The 20,561-nt window shown below is 43.7% G+C and overlaps 4 protein-coding genes across 12 annotated transcripts; 3 read left to right on the forward strand and 1 right to left on the reverse strand.

Annotated features, from left to right (window-relative positions):
• Positions 1-480: 480 nt before the first annotated feature.
• LOC108632248 (pickpocket protein 19) lies at positions 481-7,286 on the forward strand. 3 transcript variants are annotated; one of them, XM_026819547.1, is made up of 8 exons: positions 481-1,504; positions 1,568-1,768; positions 1,830-2,084; positions 2,522-2,630; positions 2,705-2,981; positions 3,051-3,204; positions 3,280-3,380; positions 6,947-7,286. In XM_026819547.1, the coding sequence occupies exons 1-8, from the start codon at positions 1,269-1,271 to the stop codon at positions 7,108-7,110; spliced, it is 1,497 nt and encodes a 498-aa protein (XP_026675348.1). In that variant the 5' UTR covers positions 481-1,268; the 3' UTR covers positions 7,111-7,286. The 3 variants fall into 3 exon arrangements, with proteins under 3 accessions (XP_026675348.1, XP_026675346.1, XP_026675347.1); XM_026819545.1 differs by having other exon boundaries at positions 3,051-3,380; XM_026819546.1 differs by lacking the exon at positions 6,947-7,286 and adding an exon at positions 3,435-3,693 and having other exon boundaries at positions 3,051-3,380.
• LOC108632283 (pickpocket protein 19) lies at positions 4,048-10,239 on the forward strand. 2 transcript variants are annotated; one of them, XM_026819548.1, is made up of 8 exons: positions 4,048-5,010; positions 5,074-5,274; positions 8,533-8,787; positions 8,985-9,093; positions 9,171-9,447; positions 9,518-9,671; positions 9,752-9,852; positions 9,907-10,239. In XM_026819548.1, the coding sequence occupies exons 1-8, from the start codon at positions 4,775-4,777 to the stop codon at positions 10,068-10,070; spliced, it is 1,497 nt and encodes a 498-aa protein (XP_026675349.1). In that variant the 5' UTR covers positions 4,048-4,774; the 3' UTR covers positions 10,071-10,239. The 2 variants fall into 2 exon arrangements, with proteins under 2 accessions (XP_026675349.1, XP_017892228.1); XM_018036739.2 differs by lacking the exons at positions 4,048-5,010; positions 5,074-5,274 and adding exons at positions 7,926-8,207; positions 8,271-8,471 and having other exon boundaries at positions 9,907-10,158.
• On the forward strand, positions 5,311-6,589 carry LOC113465217 (uncharacterized). The gene is made up of 3 exons (XM_026819551.1): positions 5,311-5,590; positions 6,028-6,136; positions 6,211-6,589. The coding sequence occupies exons 1-3, from the start codon at positions 5,406-5,408 to the stop codon at positions 6,493-6,495; spliced, it is 579 nt and encodes a 192-aa protein (XP_026675352.1). The 5' UTR covers positions 5,311-5,405; the 3' UTR covers positions 6,496-6,589.
• Positions 7,121-19,937, reverse strand: htt (huntingtin). Of its 6 annotated transcripts, XR_003390058.1 has the most exons (14): positions 19,707-19,937; positions 19,396-19,576; positions 17,719-19,317; positions 17,323-17,636; positions 15,933-17,252; positions 11,836-15,865; positions 11,568-11,773; positions 11,332-11,506; positions 10,860-11,273; positions 10,636-10,796; positions 10,478-10,565; positions 10,267-10,417; positions 9,692-9,876; positions 9,524-9,615 (listed from the first exon to the last, which is right to left on the reverse strand). XR_003390058.1 is itself a non-coding variant. In XM_018036737.2 (13 exons), exons 1-13 carry the CDS (start codon positions 19,793-19,795, stop codon positions 7,359-7,361), a joined length of 8,676 nt encoding a protein of 2,891 aa, XP_017892226.1. In that variant the 5' UTR covers positions 19,796-19,937; the 3' UTR covers positions 7,121-7,358. The 6 variants fall into 6 exon arrangements, 4 of the variants coding, with proteins under 4 accessions (XP_017892226.1, XP_017892227.1, XP_017892225.1 ...); XM_018036737.2 differs by lacking the exons at positions 9,524-9,615; positions 9,692-9,876; positions 10,267-10,417; positions 10,478-10,565 and adding exons at positions 7,121-7,457; positions 7,518-7,605; positions 7,676-7,782 and having other exon boundaries at positions 10,743-10,796; XR_003390059.1 differs by lacking the exon at positions 9,692-9,876 and having other exon boundaries at positions 9,548-9,615.
• Positions 19,938-20,561: the final 624 nt, after the last annotated feature.

Consider the following 20,561-nt stretch of genomic DNA (forward strand, 5'->3'; position numbering starts at 1 on the left):
TATACAGTCAATCCCAAAACTTTATGTACCTTAGAAAAACGCATTTCCTGTAATTAAAAATAGTGCATTCTTCTTCTAATTTCGATATTTAATGAGTTAAGTATGATTATTTGGCATTTTAGTGGCATTGACAAAATCCGACCATCCCACCGTTGAAACGGCGAACTTTTGGAAAAAAATTTCGTTTTTCCTCAGTAACTCCTAAACCCTTAGAGATACGGGAAAATTGCATAGGACCTTTCTTGTAGAGGACGACGAGATCTACAATTTCCATATAAAAGTTTCTCACTAGCGTCGATAGTTTACGAGTTATTGACGAAAAACTAAAAAAAAGTTTTTCGCAAATTACTCGTAAACTATTGACACTAGCAAGAAACTTTTATATGGAAATTGTAGATCTCGTCGTCCTCTACAAAAAAGGTCTGTTGCAATTTTCCCGTAGGTTCAACGGTTTAGGAGTTATTGGCCAAAAANTTTCTAAAGTGCATAAACTTTTGGGATTGACTGTATAGCCAATACATCCTTAAAAGCGTTAAGAGATTTTGTCAAGAAGTACCCCTTCAAGTTTTGCGAAATTTTCGTTTTGGCTAATAACTCCAATCCGTGAGAAAAAATGTAAAAGTTAGACGGTCGATAACTTTGCAATAAATAAACATAAACGGATGACACTTCCGCCGTTCAATGTGAAAAAGGCTCGTCTTTAAAATGCAGTTTGATTCATCTTGATCCGGCTTCCGGTTTCGGAGATATCGTCGCGTGAAGGCGAACATAATTTTGCTGCTGTCCTTGGCTGACCTACCCTAATCTCTACCAATCAGCATAGACGCGTGCAATTGGGTCACTATCAAACACTGCGCCTAAATTTTTCCCGCCTCCATATCTCCTATTGATTTAGATCGTTTTCAATCGGCATGCTCTTAATTAAGTTAATCGTAAATAAAAAACATGCGTATTACATATTTATGATATTTGAAATTTGCAACAAAAACGACTAAACAGCCTCAATAAAGATACGCTATTTCGATTAGGGTCGTTCTCGTTAAGACATACACTGTCCAATGTTACATAGAGGAATATTGGAATAAATCATACGACAGATTACTCGCTACAGATTGCTTATCGCTTAGATCGTGGGACAGAGACCATGTTGTTTATTACAATATTTTCGTCCATAATTAATTAATGGATAGCCCGTTATGTGCACGGTTTCTTTTGAAGTGTAGGAACGTTTACTCTAAAGCTAAACGACGTCGAAGCAAGTGCCGAAAATGGCTTCGGAAGGAGGCTACTTTTATAAGGATGAGATCGTACCGGATTTTCAAACTCGTCAGAAAGCTGCGTTGGCAGGAAAAGAATCCATTCCCAACGACTTGTCGAATAAGATCGGCATGCCAACTATCAATCCGAAATCGAACGTGAAAAAGTATTTAGTGGAATGCGTGAGCTTGTCATCGCTGCACGGCTTCAATCATCTGGTGGCACCGAACAGACATCCAGTGGAGAGGTGAGTACCGGGATAATTGAGAATATCCATAGCTCTTATACGACGTTCTGTAAAATCTACAAGATTCATGTCGTTCCTGGTCATCGCTGGATGCCTGTCGTGCTTGATCTTACTGTCGTCCATCTTCTGGGAGCGGTACCAGAACGAGGCTATAACGATCGCCGTGAGTCTTGATTTCGACCAGTTCAAACTACTGAAACTGTCTCTGTTCATTTGCCCGGTGGACAACATAGTACGGAGCAAAATTCCAGAAGTATTCAAAAGGTAAGACCGGAATACGCGGTCGAATCACGCATCCGCGTTTATAAATTTTCGCGATTCGTAGATACGGCATTGAACACACACCGGAAGCCGAGGAGTTCTTCACGTTCCTCAGTAACGTCTCTTACGATAACGTACACGAGACGCCTTATTACGACAAATTCCCGGCGAAGAACTGGACGGATGTCCTCTACGATTTAAAGAAAGACATTTCTCCGAACGTCCTGAACGTGAACGATCCTCACGAGACTTGGGTATGGACAGAAAGGGGTCTCTGTTTCGCGACGAGAAGCATGACGGCGAAGTTCTACTCGATGGAGTTGGTATTTCATACAGGGTATTCCTGAAAAAGTAATAGAAACGAAAAGTAGTAATTCTGGAGGTGTTTCTGAACAATAATTTTTTTTGGTTAAATGCAAAGTGAGCCATGGTTTTTAAATTATTAACAAAAAACAGTGACCAGTGAGAATATGCGTGAAGCCCGCGCCCAGCCACAGGTAGGTTGGCTCGGCTCGTGACGCTCGGCCATGGCATAGCGCGGGCTCTACACGCGCCCTCATTGTTCAATGTTTTTCGTTAATAATTTAAATACCATGACTCACTTTGCATTTTGCCAAAGGAAATTGGTGTTCACAAACACCTCCAGAATCACCTCTCTTCGGCTTTAACACGTTTTCTGAAAAACCCTCTATATCATACTGTCCTCACTGGCGAAGGTCGATCATTCATACCGAATCATTACTTTTTTCAAACAAGGAACTGGAGGAAGCAGAACATGCCGCTGCAAGATGGTCCATTCAATTTTCCATACTATCCATCCGACAATAAGATTTTAGAGAAGTTTCGCGTAGAGCATACGTCCATGGTACGATCGCGGATACATATCATCGTGGATCATACGTCGTATGAAAAATAATTTTCTTCCTCCTCCTCGATTAGATCAGCCTACTGGATCCGTTGGAATACCTGATCTTCGAGACTCCAAGGAATCTAGTAGAATCAAAAATGTTGCATTCCGCGATTGTACAGACATATAGATCTGCAATGCATGTGTCCCTCAAAAGCCTCAGTGTCAGGCAGAGGGGATGCAAAATGATAGTTGACGGGGGTTTACCAACGGTACCGTTCTATACGGAAAGCGCGTGTTACGCGGAGTGTAGAATGCGAGAGATACTAATGAAATGTCATTGCCGTCCACATTTCGCTAAACCGATCGGCAAGTAGAGAATTCAGTACTTGGAAGACGCATTCAATTTTACAATTTTTACATGAATGAATATCGCAGACGGGCAGATGACGTGCAGCGCGGCGGAACTTCGTTGTATCGGTCGGATCAAACACAAACTTTTCATTGACGGCTTCGCACCCGAATCCTGCGACTGTCTAGAAAAATGCAACGAACATGTATACGTTCTCAAGCCCACTGCAAGCACCGCAATGTATTGTCCCTATTACATACTCGTTATTCAAATTAGGTACGATGTTATACGTGAAATCTTTCTAATGAATTCTAGAGACAATGCACCGATTAACTCGACAGTCATGACTTTGGAGATCAAACGCCCGACCGTGATTTACTCCCGGGAACTGTCGTACGACTTGTCCAGTTTTCTGTGTAGGTATCCGTAAGCGTTCGAGTCTGCATTGATGAAAAAATCTATTATTGCAGCTAGCATTGGTGGTGCAGCAGGCCTGTTCATGGGAGGCAGCGTGCTGTCTTTCGTCGAACTGTTCTATTTCGTCACGTTGCGTTTGTACTTTCGCACGAAAGAAGTAATGGCAAAGAGGAGAAAGAAACTGAGTTTGTTCAAATACTTTAGGGGGCGAAAATAACAACGCCTCGTTTAAAAAATATCGTTTGTTGTAAACCAGTTAATTCTTCTGGACGAGCCACGATGTAAAATAAATTTGCTGTTTCGACGGTGGAATTGTCGGATTGTATCAGTAGCCATAAAATGTCAATTAATCACGCTTAATTTGTTAAATACTGGAATTAGAAAAAAAATGCGTAGAACCTTTGTTGTAGAAAACGTCAATGCCTACAACTTCTGTATAAAATTTTTTTCGATAGCATCAATAATTCATTAATAAATGAAATTGTTTATTGCAAAAACTGTTTCTTCGTCTGAGCGAAAATGTTTCAGACAAAAGTTGGAACACCAGTTGCCAAATACAAGACAGATCCTATACAATTTCCTTTGAACTCCAATTGTTAAGGAATAACCGGCGATAAACTACTGCGGTTTCTCGTTACTCGGACGCAGTCGGAAGAGAGAAGAAATGTAGAAGTTAGACGGTCGATAACTTTGCAGTAAATAAACATAAACTGATCGAATTTCCGACGTTCGAAGCGAAAAAGCCTTGTCTTTAAAATGCGGTTCGATTCATCTCGATCCGACTTCCGGTTTCGGAAATATCGTCGCGTGAAGGCGAGCATAATTCTTTTGGCGCCGATGCTGTCCTTGGCTGACCTACCCCAATCTCCACCAATCGGTGTAGACGTGCGTAAATGGGTCACTGTCAAATGCTGCGAACTAATCTTTGAAAGCCTGTATCTTCCATACGGATTGAGATATCGGAATGAATCACAAGCGGCTTTTTCCTTCTTGACTTCTCCCATCAATTTACAGGGCTTTCACCCGGAATGCTCGCAGTGAAGTTAATCGTAAGTAAAAAACATGCGTATTATATATTTGTGATATTAGAAATTTGCAACAAAAAAGACTAAACAGCATCAATAAAGATACGCTATTTCGATTAGGGTCGTTCTCCTTAATACATATCCACTGTCCAATGTTCCATAGAGGAATATTGTAATAATTCATACGATAGATTACTCGCAACAGATTGCTTATCGCTTAGATCTTGGAACAGAGAATATACTTGTTATGTTTATTACATTATTTTCGTTCATAATTAATTAATGGATAGCCAGTTGCGTGCATGGTTTCTCTTGAAGTGTAGGAACGTTTACTCTAAAGCTAAACGACGTCGAAGCAAGTGCCGAAAATGGCTTCGGAAGGATGCTACTTTTACAAGGATGAGATCCTGCCGGATTTTCAAACTCGTCAGAAAGCTGCGTTGGCAGGAAAAGAATCCATTCCCAACGACTTGCCGAATAAGATCGGCATGCCAACTATCAATCCGAAATCGAACGTGAAAAAGTATTTAGTGGAATGCGTGAGCTTGTCATCGCTGCACGGCTTCAATCATCTGGTGGCACCGAACAGACATCCAGTGGAGAGGTGAGTACCGGGATAATTGAGAATATCCATAGCTTTTATACGACGGTCTGTGAAATCTACAAGGTTGATGTCGTTCCTGGTCATCGCTGGATGCCTGTCGTGTTTGATTTTACTGTCGTCTCTCTTCTGGGAGCGGTACCAGAACGAGGCTGTAACGGTCGCCGTGAATCTTGATTTGGACAAAATGCAACTACTGAAACTGTCTCTGTTCATTTGCCCGGTGGACAACATAGTACGGATCAAAATTCCGGAAGTATTCAAAAAGTAAGACCGGGACACGCGGTCGAATCACGCACTCGCGTTTAAAAAATTTCCCGACTCGTAGATACGGCATTGAACACACACCGGAAGCCGAGGAGTTCTTCACGTTCCTTAGTAACGTCTCATACGATAACATGCACGAGACGCCTTATTACGACAAATTCCCGGCGGCGAACTGGACGGATGTCCTGTACGATTTAAAGAAAGACATTTCTCCGAACGTTCTAAACGTGAACGATCCTAACGAGACTTGGGTATGGACAGAAAGGGGTCTCTGTTTCGCGACGAGAAGCATGACAGCGAAGTTCTACTCGATGGAGTTGGTATTTAATACAGGGTATTCCTGAAAAAGTAATAGAAACGAAAAGTAGTAATTCTGGAGGTGTTTCTGAACAATAATTTTTTTTGGCAAAATGCAAAGTGAGGCATGGTATTTAAATTATTAACAAAAAACGCTAACCAATGAGAGCGCGTGTAGCGCCCGCGCTACGCCATGGAGGAGCGTCAGGAGCCGAGCCAACCTACCCGTGGCTGGAAGCGGGCTTCACGCGTATTCTCACTGGTTACTGTTTTTCGTTAATAATTTAAAAATCATGGCTCACTTTGCATTTTGCCAAAGGAAATTATTGTTCAGAAACACCTCCAGAATCACCTCTCTTCTGCTTTAATACTTTTTCTGGAAAACCCTGCATATCATACTACCCTCCCTGGCGAAGGTCGATCATTCATACCGCATCATTACTATTTTCAAACAAGGAACTGGAGGAAGCAGAACATGCCGTGGCAAGATGATCCATACAGTTTCCCACAATATTCACCAGACAATAAGATTTTAGAAAAGTTTCGCGTAGAGCATACGTCCATGGTACGATCGCGGATACATATCATCGTAACTCATACATCGTATAAAAAATAATTTTCTTCCTCCTCCTCGATTAGATCAGCATAGTGGAACCGTTAGAATACCTCATCTTCGATAATCCTACGAAACTGATAGAATCAAAAATGCTGCACTCCGCGATTGTACAGACATACAATGTTGGAATGCAGGAGGTCCACAAAAGACTCAGTGTCAGGCAGAGGGGATGCAAAATGATAGTTGACGGGGGTTTACCAGCGGTACCGTTCTACTCGGAAAACGTCTGTTACGCGGAGTGCAGAATGCGAGAGATATTAAAGAAATGTTACTGCCGTCCACACTTCGCTAAACCGATCGGCAAGTAGAGAATTCAGTACTTGGAAAGACGCATTCTTCTTTACAATTTTTACATAAATGAATATCGCAGACGGGCAGACGACGTGCAGCGCGGCGCAACTTCGTTGTATCAGTCGGTTCAAACACAAACTTTTCCTTTACGGCTTCGCACCCAAATCCTGCGACTGTCTAGAAAAATGCAACAAACATATCTACTACCTCAAGCCCACTGCGAGCAGCGCATTGTATTGTCCCTATTACATACTCGGTATTCAAATTAAGGATTGTCCCATATTATACGTGAAATCTTTCTCATGAATTCTAGGGACGATGCACCGATTAGCTCGTCAGTTATGACTTTGGAGATCAAACTCCCGACCGTGATTTACTCCCGGGAGCTGTCGTACGACTTGTCCAGTTTTCTGTGTAGGTATCCGTAAGCGTTCGAGTCTGCATTGATGAAAAAATCTATTATTACAGCTAGCATTGGTGGAGCAGCAGGCCTGTTCATGGGAGCCAGCGTGCTGTCTTTCGTCGAGCTGTTCTATTTTGTCACGTTGCGTTTGTACTTTCGCACGAAAGAATATATGGCGAAGAGGATGGAGAAACTGAGTTTGTTCAAATATTTGAGGGGGCGAAAATAACAACGCCTCGTTTAAAAAATATCGTTTGTTGTAAACAAGTTAATTCTTTTCGACGAGCCACGATGCAAAATAAATACTATCACATACACGTACGTTATGTATAACTGTACACGCGAGCCAAGCCCGCGCAATGATTGTACAATGATTTATAATACATAGTTATCGAATACCGTTCAGTAACAGCGAGTACGTATACCTTTGTTTGATTCACGGGAACGTTATCGATCAACGATAAGGCTAGCCTGGGATTAGAAAGACGCTAAAATGTCGCTGAACGGAGCCCCGGGATCCTTCGCCGCCGTTTCGAAAGTCTCCGCGAAAGCTCTTCTCTGCGTTTCCTTGGGTAACTGATGGAACGATTAAAGGGATTATTTTACGACCAGCACTTCGTTCGAACACCGGTTTACCTTGTGATAAAAGTCAGAAGCAGCGATGCACAGAATCTTCTTGTCCTCGTATTCGTACTTTCCAATCCTCGATTGGACGTACGGGAATCTATACGCGTTTACGTTAAGGAAACCGGGGGTAGATCGATAAATTTCAAAAAACACGTGGTAAAGGATACAAAGCTCGCAGCCACTCGTTCGTGGACGCGCTAATGAAAAAACACGATAAGCACCATGTCGACATTGTGACTGGCAGGCTTTGAATGAAGTTCGGTAAACTGAATACCACCCAGTCTTGAAGAAGATTACACGCGACAGATTGCATATCGCTCAGACCTTGGGACAGAGAACATGTTGTTTATTACATTATTTTCGTTCATAATTAATTAATAGATAGCCAGTTGCGTGCACGGTTTCTCTTGAAGTGAAGGAAGGTTTATTCTAAAGCTAAACGACGTCGAAGCAAGTGCCGAAAATGGCTTCGGAAGGAGGCTACTTTTACAAGGATGAGATCCTGCCGGATTTTCAAACTCGTCAGAAAGCTGCGTTGGCAGGAAAAGAATCCATTCCCAACGACTTGCCGAATAAGATCGGCATGCCAACTATCAATCCGAAATCGAACGTGAAAAAGTATTTAGTGGAATGCGTGAGCTTGTCATCGCTGCACGGCTTCAATCATCTGGTGGCACCGAACAGACATCCAGTGGAGAGGTGAGTACCGGGATAATTGAGAATATCCATAGCTTTTATACGACGGTCTGTGAAATCTACAAGATTCATGTCGTTCCTGGTCATCGCTGGATGCCTGTCGTGTTTGATCTTACTATCGTCCCTCTTCTGGGAGCGGTACCAGAACGAGGCTATAACGATCGCCGTGAGTCTTGATTTGGACGAGTTCAAACTACTGAAACTGTCTTTGTTCATTTGCCCAGTGGACAACATAGTACGGAGCAAAATTCCGGAAGTATTCAAAAAGTAAGACCGGGACACGCGGTCGAATCACGCATCCGCGTTTAAAAAATTTCCCGACTCGTAGATACGGTATTGAACACACATCGGAAACCGAGCAGTTGTTCACGTTCCTCAGTAACATCTCTTACGATAACGTACACGAGACGCCTTATTACTACAAATTCCCGGCGAAGAACTGGACGGATGTCCTCTACGATTTAAAGAAAGAGATTTCTCCGAACGTCCTGAACGTGAACGATCCTCACGAGACTTGGGTATGGACAGAAAGAGGTCTCTGTTTCGCGACGAGAAGCATGACGGCGAACTTCTACTCGATGGAGTTGGTATTTAATACAGGGTATCCCAGAAAAAGTGATAGAGACGAAAAATGGTAATTCTGGAGGTGATTCTGAACAATAATATTCTTTGGTAAAATGTAAATGCTTTAACACGTTTTCTGGAAAACCCTGTATATCATACTGCCCTCCCTGGCGAAGATCGATCATTCATACTGAATCATTACTCTTTTCAAACAAGGAACTGGAGGAAGCAGAACATGCCGCTACAAGATGATCCATTCAATATTCCACAATATCCATCCGACAGTAAGATTTTAGAGAAGTTTCGCGTAGAGCATACGTCCATGGTACGATCGCGAATGCATATCATCGCGGATCATACATCGTATAAAAAATAATTTTCTTCGTCCTTCTCGTCGATTAGATCAGCCTACTGGATCCGTTAGAATACCCGATCTTCGATACTCCTAGGAAATTGGTAGAATCAAAAATGTTGCATTCTGCTATTGTACATACATACAGAGTTGGGATGCATTTGTCCCACAGAAGAATCAGTGTCAAACAGAGGGGATGCAAAATGTTAGTTGACGGGGGTTTATCAGCGGTACCGTTCTACTCGGAAAACGCGTGTTACGAGGAGTGTAGAATGAGAGAGATACTAAAGATATGTCATTGCCGTCCACATTTCGCTAAACCGATCGGCAAGTGGAGAATTCAGTACTTGGAAAGACGCATTCTTCTTTACAATTTTTACATGAAAGAATTTCGTAGACGGGCAGATGACGTGCGGCTCGGCGCAACTTCGTTGTATCGGTCGGATCAAACACAAACTTTTCCTTTACGGCTTCGCACCCGAATCCTGCGACTGTCTAGAAAAATGCAACAAAAATATATACGACCTCAAGCCCACTGCAAGCACCGCATTGTATTGTCCCTATTACATACTCGGTATTCAAATTAAGGATTGTCCCATATTATACGTGAAATCTTTCTCATGAATTCTAGGGACGATGCACCGATTAGCTCGTCAGTTATGACTTTGGAGATCAAACTCCCGACCGTGATTTACTCCCGGGAGCTGTCGTACGACTTGTCCAGTTTTCTGTGTAGGTATCCGTAAGCGTTCGAGTCTGCATTGATGAAAAAATCTATTATTACAGCTAGCATTGGTGGAGCAGCAGGCCTGTTCATGGGAGCCAGCGTGCTGTCTTTCGTCGAGCTGTTCTATTTTGTCACGTTGCGTTTGTACTTTCGCACGAAAGAATATATGGCGAAGAGGATGGAGAAACTGAGTTTGTTCAAATATTTGAGGGGGCGAAAATAACAACGCCTCGTTTAAAAAATATCGTTTGTTGTAAACAAGTTAATTCTTTTCGACGAGCCACGATGCAAAATAAATACTATCACATACACGTACGTTATGTATAACTGTACACGCGAGCCAAGCCCGCGCAATGATTGTACAATGATTTATAATACATAGTTATCGAATACCGTTCAGTAACAGCGAGTACGTATACCTTTGTTTGATTCACGGGAACGTTATCGATCAACGATAAGGCTAGCCTGGGATTAGAAAGACGCTAAAATGTCGCTGAACGGAGCCCCGGGATCCTTCGCCGCCGTTTCGAAAGTCTCCGCGAAAGCTCTTCTCTGCGTTTCCTTGGGTAACTGATGGAACGATTAAAGGGATTATTTTACGACCAGCACTTCGTTCGAACACCGGTTTACCTTGTGATAAAAGTCAGAAGCAGCGATGCACAGAATCTTCTTGTCCTCGTATTCGTACTTTCCAATCCTCGATTGGACGTACGGGAATCTATACGCGTTTACGTTAAGGAAACCGGGGGTAGATCGATAAATTTCAAAAAACACGTGGTAAAGGATACAAAGCTCGCAGCCACTCGTTCGTGGACGCGCTAATGAAAAAACACGATAAGCACCATGTCGACATTGTGACTGGCAGGCTTTGAATGAAGTTCGGTAAACTGAATACCACCCAGTCTTGAAGAAGTTCCATTTGCGCGCAAGTGCACGCTCGTTCGCAAACCTAACAAATAAGATCCTTAGATAAAATCCAGTTTTCCTTACTTCGATCGAAGTAGATACAAACTTTAAAGACAACGGCGGACAGCAATCGTGGGTGAGGTTGCTGCGGCGACAAAAACTCGCCTATGACCTTGGTCAGGATCTCGGACGGGGGAAAGAAATCCGCGAGAACGTTGGACAGAACCGTACAGAGCAGCTCCACCTCCATGGAATGTCCCCGCCTGATCTTGTCGAAGATCGCCGAAGTACTCTCTATGGATCGAATCAACGCTTCCGGTTCCGCGTCCGGCAACGGTTCCTCTATCTCCGGTCGGTTCAATCTATCGGCCGCCTCCGTGTACATGCATGTTAACAACAGTTGCAACGCGGGCAGCGATAACACAGGACTGGGTTGCTTCAAACGATCGGTCGCGACTTTTACTATCTGCTCGGCAACCTTACCGATCACGCTCTTCGTTGCCACGAGTCGCTCGAGCCCCTGCGTCGACGGTGAATTAGAAAAATTTGGAAACGCGCTTGACCGAGCATAGCGTTACCTGCAAGAGGGTTTGGTGCAAACTGCAAGAAATATTTTGGGACGACAGCAACGTGAGGACTAACTCTAACACAGCCGGGGCTTCGGTGTCCGGCGGTGTATCCTCCGCGTGTTCTAGTATGAAGAACACTAAGGCCCACATCACGCCTTGATGGCCCTCGCTTTGATTCAACACGCTAAATTAAATGATTAGTGCTGATTATAGATGGGTCGGGGACGAAAATTCGTACTACTTACCCGCTCGAATCTTGCGCGTCGAGATGCCTCTGTATATATTCGATTGCCAGCGGGTGTATAATGTTCATCGTCTCCTCGCAGTTCGCGAGCACAGCGCTTTGTAACAGGTACAACGACCCGTGAAGAGCAGATACTCTCGCGGGTAAAAAGCCTGACTTCAGATTTCCGTCGACTAAACGTTTCACTTTGTCCAACGTCTCGAGATCCTTGAATAAAAAGTAACGATGATAATTTCTGTGTTCGGTAAAAATTATTCTTGAATACGCACCAGCGGCGTTAACACCGCAGCGGCTTTGCACACAGAGACCACCAGGTATTGGTGCAGGATAACGTTTTCCGTGGGATGGATCCTGGATATCTCCAAACACACGTCCAACATCCATTGATACTGCGCTCTTTCGACGAACAGATCCGATATCGCTAGAATTGACCTGACGACTTCCGTGAGCAGTTGCACGGGCGTCTTTGCCTGCGGAGACATCCAAGACGTGTATAGCTCTACCAGGAAACGGAGACAGGAATCCAGATCGAGCGAAGCGGACATCAACGCGTCGTTTCTTCGATTCTTCAAGTTGAGAACGGAAGCGCTCAGCTTGTCCTCGTACAAATTGCACAGGGACCACAGATACGAAACGGACAGTTGACTGTACGCGTATCTGTCGGAGTTCGCGACCCTTTCCACGTTTCCCCGATGAAATATATGGTCCATGTTCAACCCGTTCCCGTTAGACTCGTTCATGCACTCGTACTTCCACGTGAGCAGATCTTGCACCGCGTATAATTTTTGCGAGCTGACCTTGTGAACCGACAGCTGAGGATCCCTCGGGCAATGAATCAGAAAGCTCGCCCTCGGATTTCCCGGGTAAGGAAGGAGCAAAGTTTGCAGCAATAGCCTGGTTATCGCCTGCACGGCCAGGCTACTTGTTTGAATCAATGCGGGTATCTCTTCGGAGAGAACGTTCTCGTTCTGCGATAAATTCAATACTCCTAGAAGAGCCATCCACATCTCCTCGAATTGCAGCCGAGATACCCAGCCTAATAAGTTTATTCGATAAATGAACTGTTCCAATATTTCTACCTCTTGGAGCAAATTCGACTCCGTGGGCAATAGGGGAAAGTAACATTTGGTCGGACCGGACCCGACGACATGCCAATTTTGTTTCCATGCCAACGGTGGAATCAGAACGTAAGAGTTCACCAACGGCTGACGGCCGATACCGACGATCAAGTCTTGTATCGTGTCGAAAAGATAACGTGGAATGTTCTTCGCCGACTGCTCGACCTGGCAACGCTCTAACCAGGCGACGAGCGTAGCCATCCGCGTGCAAGCATGAGCAAAGTCTTTGGTGTCTTGATCGTCGAGCGCTGGTTCCAAGGCACGCGTGTCGATGACCGGCAAAGCGTCGATCGTGGTCAATAAATACTCGACAATCTTCAATAACGAAGCAGCAGCGCTGCAGACCCACGAATACTTTGCGCTGTCTCCAAAGATTTTACTCGGTCCTGGATGCTTCAAGATCTCCGATGCGCATCTCATCGCGAGCTCCATGTCCGTCGGTCTTAAATTTCTTTTTTTACTCTCGTCACGGTGTATCATCCAGTGGATCAATTCCAGACACAGCGTCGCGAATTTCGCCAGCTCTTCTTCCGATTTCTTATCAATCTTCGCTAAATTGTACTTGGATAATTTCTGCAACGTTTTCACGTATACAGTTACGGCTGGTATCAACATGAAAAGCGCGTCCCAATACACAGAGTCGTTTAAAAGTTCGTCCAATCGAGCCGCGTACTTCAATTCCTTGGAGTTATTGTTCGATCGAGTCGGATCATAAACGTGATGTGGTTTCGGTATTAGATCGGTTAAGGAGTGTACGTGCTCGAGCAGACATTGCTTCGCGACACTGTACAAAGGACTGGTCTCAAAATTAAAATCCTTCTCGTTCTGCGTCACACCAAAGTCTAACTTCTGACACTTCTCGATGGTCATCCTTACGCCCTGTATTATGCAAGCCTTCAAGATCGCGATATTGAATTCCTTGGAAGACAGAATACTCAGGCAATCATCGGAATCCAAATTTCTCAACAATTGCGCCGCCTCCGACGAATTGTAACCGGCGTTCGAATTGCAACAACGTAATTTCACTTGCGAGAGGAACCAGTTGCGATCCAGCTGAATGCTTTTCACGCTGGCTGGATTGAACGGTCTACACTGGTCCAGTTCCAAAGGAGAGAGATCGTAGCACTGTACCCCTAGTTTGTTCAACAGACTGACTAAACCACCGTGCTTCTTCGCGAGCTTGCAGGTCTGAAGGCTCTCCATGATCTTCCCGAAGTCGTCTTTCGACAATTGCTTCGTGACGTCCGCCGCGGTCGTTGCCAATAAAATTTCCACCCTCCTGCTAGCTATCTTCGCCGCCATCCTGGATAAAGCGAGATGTTTGGTAGATAACAATCTTGGTATCAGCGTTACCAAAACGGCTCCGCTTTGAGAATGATGCGCACCTTCTATGCATTGCAAAAGTCGCTTAACGAAACTGGGCTGCGACAAGTCTATGCACTTCGTCGCGATAGCTTGTACCAATAATCCGCTGGCCGCAGGGTTTCTGTGTATAGCTGCCGTTAACAGTTCCCTAACAGGAGATTCGGTAGTGCTGTTCACCGTCTCTTCCGTGTGATTGACCAGCAACCACGTCAAGGGCTCCGCGTCGTTCAGATTCTCGCACACGTAATCGCAGAATAATATGATTCCGCCTTTTCTGATTATTTGAACGTTGATGCTGCTCGCGTGATCGACGCTCCTCTCCTCGCTCGGAGGACAATGCACGACGTACTCCGATCGACGAGTGCCCAGTACCTTCGACCAGAAACTCATCTCGTTGTATCCCAACAAGGTCATCAGATAAGCCCACTGGCATGTCAATGTCGGGCATTTGTTCCCGATGCTCACCATTAGATAATTCAAATCGGCCATAGGCAATTTCTCTTCTTCGGGAACGTTGCGACCTTGGATCATTTGTATCGTAGCGTTCGCGACTTTGCAGTGACTGCCGGACTCGAACATGTGAATGCACAGCTGCAAAAAGAACGCGAACTGATGGATCAAATAGAAATCTGTCTCCGTAGATTCGGAAAATTTCGTGTACGGATCGCTGCGCCTGTGATCGATCAGTCCAAGGATATTATAGACTTTCGATCCTGCCAAGCTGATAACTTTGAACACGAATCTGGCTAATATCATCTCGGGCGGCGCTTCGATGCATTGGCTGTGCAATACGTTAAGAGGATCCGTACTTTGAGGCGTGGAGGAAAAGGATTTGGTAAGAAAAAGTGACTGGGACAGTTCGCACATGTTCGCGCTTAAGTCAGACAGCCGTGCGAGCATTGCCTCTTCTTTCGAGCACGCGATCAAAGACAACATGACAACGTTCACCATACCCAACCACCGTTTCAATCTGAGGCTCGAGGCGTCTAAAGAGTCGGGTGTGACGAGAAGTACTTTCAAGAGGGAATCGACTGGTCTAAAGACGGTGGGAGAAATGGCTGTGAACAATTTAACGAGAGCCACGTGCGCCTTCTCCGATTCTATTCGAATCTTTCCTTCGGCCAACATTGGAAGAACGGAATCCATCGTCAGCCTGGACCATCTTCTCCATTTCTCTTCGCCGTTACCGTCGCCGCTGAATCTGGATTCCGTCAAGCACAATGCTAGTAGCTCGATGATTTGGTGGTATTCCACGAGCCGTAGAAGCATCGAAATCAGAACTTCCCTCGTCGTTTCGAGCTCCCTTTGCTCCACTGGATTCGAGCTAGCGTTCCGAATCAGGAACACGTCTTCTACCACTGGAGCGAGAGCCGGTATGCAATGCGTGAGCGCTGGTTGACCACTCGCCAAAAGCCCGTCGCAAAGCTGGATTATCTTCGGAATTCCTATTATAGCTTTCGAATGATTCTTGGTATAAGTCAAGTGCACCAAGAAATTAAAGATCTTCGATAGAAGATCCTCGGTTTGTTGCACGTGTCCTTCTTCGATGAACTCGAATTGTTTCAACACGAATCCGATGAATATCCCGTCAGCGTCGAGTAAGCAGTAGTTGACTCTCAACTGCACCAGTTGGCTGAGCAGCATCAGCACTTGACACTGCAATGACACGCTACTTGTTACGGTGTACTGTTTCAAGGATTTGATGACCATCGGCTCGAAGAGACGAATGAACGAAGCGGCGGAGGTCGATCGTCCGAAGTTCTTAAATATCGAGGAAAATTTTCTGTCGCCTTTTCTACGTAATAAGCCCACCCACCTATACGCAAATAACTGTATGAGGGAAACTCTAAAGATCCATTTGCGTTACGATAATACAAACTCACCCAGTATCCGGTTCGTTCTCGGTTCTACAATTATTCCCCATCGATTTAATGGTATCCGCCATTTGCCTACTAGGATTTTGAAAACAGTGATTGTAAAAACCTTTGACGTCGTCCCATAATATAGACATCCCATCCGAATTCTTTTGCACAGCCATTTCGTTCCACTGTGCGTACACGTTCGTGCTGAACAAACACTTGAGTAGTTGCTGAACACACTGAACGGTCGCGGTCGGCGACAGGACGATCGTGGTTTGTAAGTAATACAACGTCTCCTCCGCGATCTGAGCCGCTTCGTTGACTGATACAATCTCGAGAATTTGCGAGAGGACGTACAGAATCGCATTCAACAAAGATAGGTACATTTCGCTGGCGTTTGGCTCGAGGGTGACCAAGTAATTCAAATGAGCCGCTTTCAAGATCTCGTACATTTTCACGTAATGCGGGATCGAAACGAACGCGCCCATTTGCTCTTTTCCAAACTTCAAACCGGCGAACGTCTTCTCCGTCTTCTCTTTCAATTTACCCTCGGGTATCGTGATCTTTTTCTTAGGAGACAACGTTTGCGAGGTTGACAAAGAGGACAACGTCGATCTTGTACTGGTCTGCGTTATCTGCACATCGTCGATTATATGAACAAATATATTTAATACTCTTGTAACGTGGATCAATAACAGTTCGATTTGTTTGTCCTTAAACGTGCCACACCAAGTTTTAGTCGGGTCGTTGGGCTTGAAATTACAGAAGGCCAAACCCGATGCGAGATTGCCAGCAAGCAGAACCAAGTATTTATGCGTCGAGAGGTCTAAACTAATAGGGGACGAAGATAGCAACGGCAGAGCTAACAATAAAAGAGCGTTGCTCACGGACGATGGCATCGCGTCGTTGGTCAAATTGGAATCGGAATTATCTAACCGGTTGCTGCTTTTTTTGTGAGACTTTTTTAATAACACCCTTGGCGAAATACAGTCCCATCCTCTGGTGTACACCGTGGTACTATATACATCGCTTAAACGGAATAAAGCTTCGCAGCTGCCGTACACTAAATACTTGGATGACTGTACTCCGAGGATCTCCGCTAACATGTTGATCACGATCGACAGGGAGTATTCAACGTTCGAATGATAATTCACTGCGTTATTGGAATTCAGAGCAGCGAACGGCTGTATAGACGTATTTATAAACAATTTCTGCCGTTCCTGACAAGAGGACAACTCTGCCGAACTCTTCGCTACAGCACTCAGAAACCGTTCCGTGTACTGAGCAGCTTTCCGCGTGATCACATCGTCATGGGATTGTTGGAAATGTAACAACGGAATGCTCCTAGAAAAGATCTGTATCATTAATCGAGAAACCGAAGCTTAACGATGACGAAATAAACTCGAATGCCTACTTTACAATAGCATCTGACGCTGCGTGCCTAATACGCTGGTCTTGGTCGCCTAACAGCGTTATGATAACATCGATAAAGTGTTCTTGGAACATTGATCCGCCAGTTATATATTCTATGGTAACGTACGATAATTCGCTCAACAATTCGACTAATTTAATCTTCACTAGGAAATAAGGATTCTTAACTAACTGAGGTAACACAGTCAATGCGGTGACTCCATATCTGCTGTCGACCGATTCCAACAATTCTGGCAGATATAAAGTAAAAGCTGCCAACGTTTGTCGACACGTCGTTGCAGAATCGTCTTCTAATCCCTATTTAGGAAGATCGTAGGATTTAGAAAGAACATTAGAATTGTCGAACGATCGATGAACGTATCGTACAATATAAAAATACCTTTACTAGTAGTCTGATCAAATTATCTAACGTTATCACTTCCCGTACTTTCTTATTCGTTATTTCTGCCTCGAATCTTTTAAAAGATCCTCCATACTGCGTGTATACGGATCTCAGAAACATGCCAATGATCATTGATACGTTACCCCTGATCTGCGGATCTGGATGATTCGCGAATAACAAGATATCCGTTATCATTTGTTCGTTTTCGTTAAGATTCGATTCTTTGGCAACAGGAATTAAAAGTAGATTAGGACAAAGTTTGAACACGTAAGCCACGCAAGTTAAAGCAAGAGATTTTACACTAACGCGGAAATGTCTATCTGGCATTACGTGACCAGCGTTGCCAGTTAACAGGAAGGACGATACTAAGTAACGGCAACAAAATTTTAGAGACATATCGGGATCTGTGAAAGTTCCAATGTCTATTTCCCGCATTGAGAAGTCCAAAGAAAGTTTCTTAGGAGAAGCGATGGACGATGCGACCTCCTCGGAACAATCCGTCGTATCTCTGGTTTCGTTATGTGAACTCGAATAAAATTTCTCGGATTTCTCCACTTCGCTACCAACATCGCTGCCCTCTTCTATCGTTTCATTGTCAACGATGTCGATGTTCAGATTACTGTAATTCTCGAAAGCCTTTCCTTTCGTTTCCTCGATATTGTCCGAAGATTCCTTCGAGGTTTGAACAGTGGTCATACTTTGCGCTAAAGGCGATGCAGTTTCGGAATCTAATATCCATTTCTCCACCTTCGGATTTATTTCCGGTATCTCGGAATCAAATAGATTTAAGGTACTCTCAGAATTGTCTCCGCAAGCAGTGACGATACTAGACGTACTCGCTTGACTCAACGACAACGTCATCTCATTCTGATTTAATACTATTCTACTACGAGTTATACCTTGGTTCGATAACAATAATGCCATCACAGGTTTTGGAGGCGACTTCAAAAATTGAGTCAGCGTTTCCAAAACAGCGTTCACAACGTTATGATCAAAATGCCATTTGCTATAGTGAAAACATAGCTCATAAATTTGTAATAAACTATCTATCTGTTGCGCGTCATCGTCTAGGATCTCAGAGTCGCAGACGTGTGGCAAAATTATTCTTATACAACCGAATATGCCAATGATCGACGCTATGTGTCCTTCGTCCATACTTATAGGCGTTATAATATCTAAAAGATGTTTCAACACGTAATTTAAGAAAACCTGTGGTTTTCTGCAATTTAAACACGTCGCTAAAATCATATTAGCTGCAGCTCTACGAAATGCTGCTTGTACAGAAGAGACATTCTCAAAGAATGCCTTTAACAGTGTCTTAACATCGTTGTCCGTCATAAAGGGCCCGAGTGCTTTTATAATTAACGGTAACGATTGCGACAGAGTTTCAATTACCGATTCCTCGGGTCGTTTCACAATAGTTACGATGCAAGGTATCAAATTGGATACATATGCTCTTCCTCTCGTGGGCCTTATCGTATGGCTCAGAAGCCCAAATGTCCAGAGAGCGACTCTCAACGTCCTAGCCGGCCCATTTCTTTTTATCTCGTTAAAAAGTTCTCTTTGGATTTTAACAATGTTACTATCAGCCATTGCCTGTTATAATAAATAACCGTTAAGCTAAATATTGATCAGCTTGCTCTACCTACTGATTCCATTATACAAATGTTATACCCTTATGATCTTGTTCAACGTTTCATCTGCCACCATCCTAACATCGGATTCATCGTCATTGCATAATGCCAGTAATGTTTCAATTGAAATACTGAGAAGTTGAGGGAACTTAGTTTCTAGTTTGACAGTGGGCGAGCATATTACTTCTGCTATTGTCATGCAGCATGCTAATTTCTCTTTCCTTTTTGAAATAAATAATATACAATTGTATGAACAAGGGAATAATACATGTTTGATGATGCGTTTCTCAATGTCACGATCGTATGACGATTTTAAGTATCGTTAAATGTAGAAATAAATTATTCTTATACCTTGCGTTCGAATTTGACAAAATAGAGTTCGACTCTAACGTGGGTTTCAAAGCTTCGATAGCTTTGAAAATATTGTTTAAGGCTGCCATTATTAAACATTTATTTAACAGATCCTCTGTTTTTATAAGTTAATAACTTTAAACAAATCGCAACATCCCAGCACCGTGCAAATGCCAGATGACGGCATATGATTATGATGTGTACTGGATGTACTGGATGTGTATTCGAGCAAAGATGCCAACTCAAGCATTGTTAGTTGCTTACTAGCTCCACCTAGCACACTAGCTAGGTCCGGAAAATGGCGGCTGGGCATGCGCGTAACGCTGGCGATGCGCGGGATCGTAGTCGTAGTTTCCAGTGGTTTCTGTGTCGTATAATTTGAAGTGCTTGCAGACGATTTTACTCTTGAAATCTTTCTACGGACGGAATTGTTACTTACAACGCATTTCTTCCTTCACGTGAGCCTCATAACTACTATTACACGCATTTATTACTTCGCACAAGTTTATTATTTATGTTTAATTATAAGAACAATATTTCGTAAGGGCTGGTCATTTTGACCAAGTACGATACATAATGATTAACGATCGGTAGATTTAACGTTAATTTAAAACGGAACGAAACTGTTAGAGCTATAATTTTTGTCTCTAGCATTTTCTACCTTTTCGTTTCGTGTCTTTTAAAATGCATACTGCATTTACGACAATTTTCCTTTTGCGCTGTTTGAGCAAAGCATATGCATGAGTATATGAGACAATAAACGACATTTGTATCGTTTGTCATGTTATCGAACGGGATCTGCGTTTGCTCCTTTGACTATATATATAGTCAAAGGTTTGCTCAGTTAAATGTAAT

Source organism: Ceratina calcarata, unplaced genomic scaffold (assembly GCF_001652005.2).
Source record: "Ceratina calcarata isolate Rehan_Ccalc_2016 unplaced genomic scaffold, ASM165200v1 scaffold153.2, whole genome shotgun sequence".
In the NCBI taxonomy this organism is placed as follows: domain Eukaryota; kingdom Metazoa; phylum Arthropoda; class Insecta; order Hymenoptera; family Apidae; genus Ceratina; species Ceratina calcarata.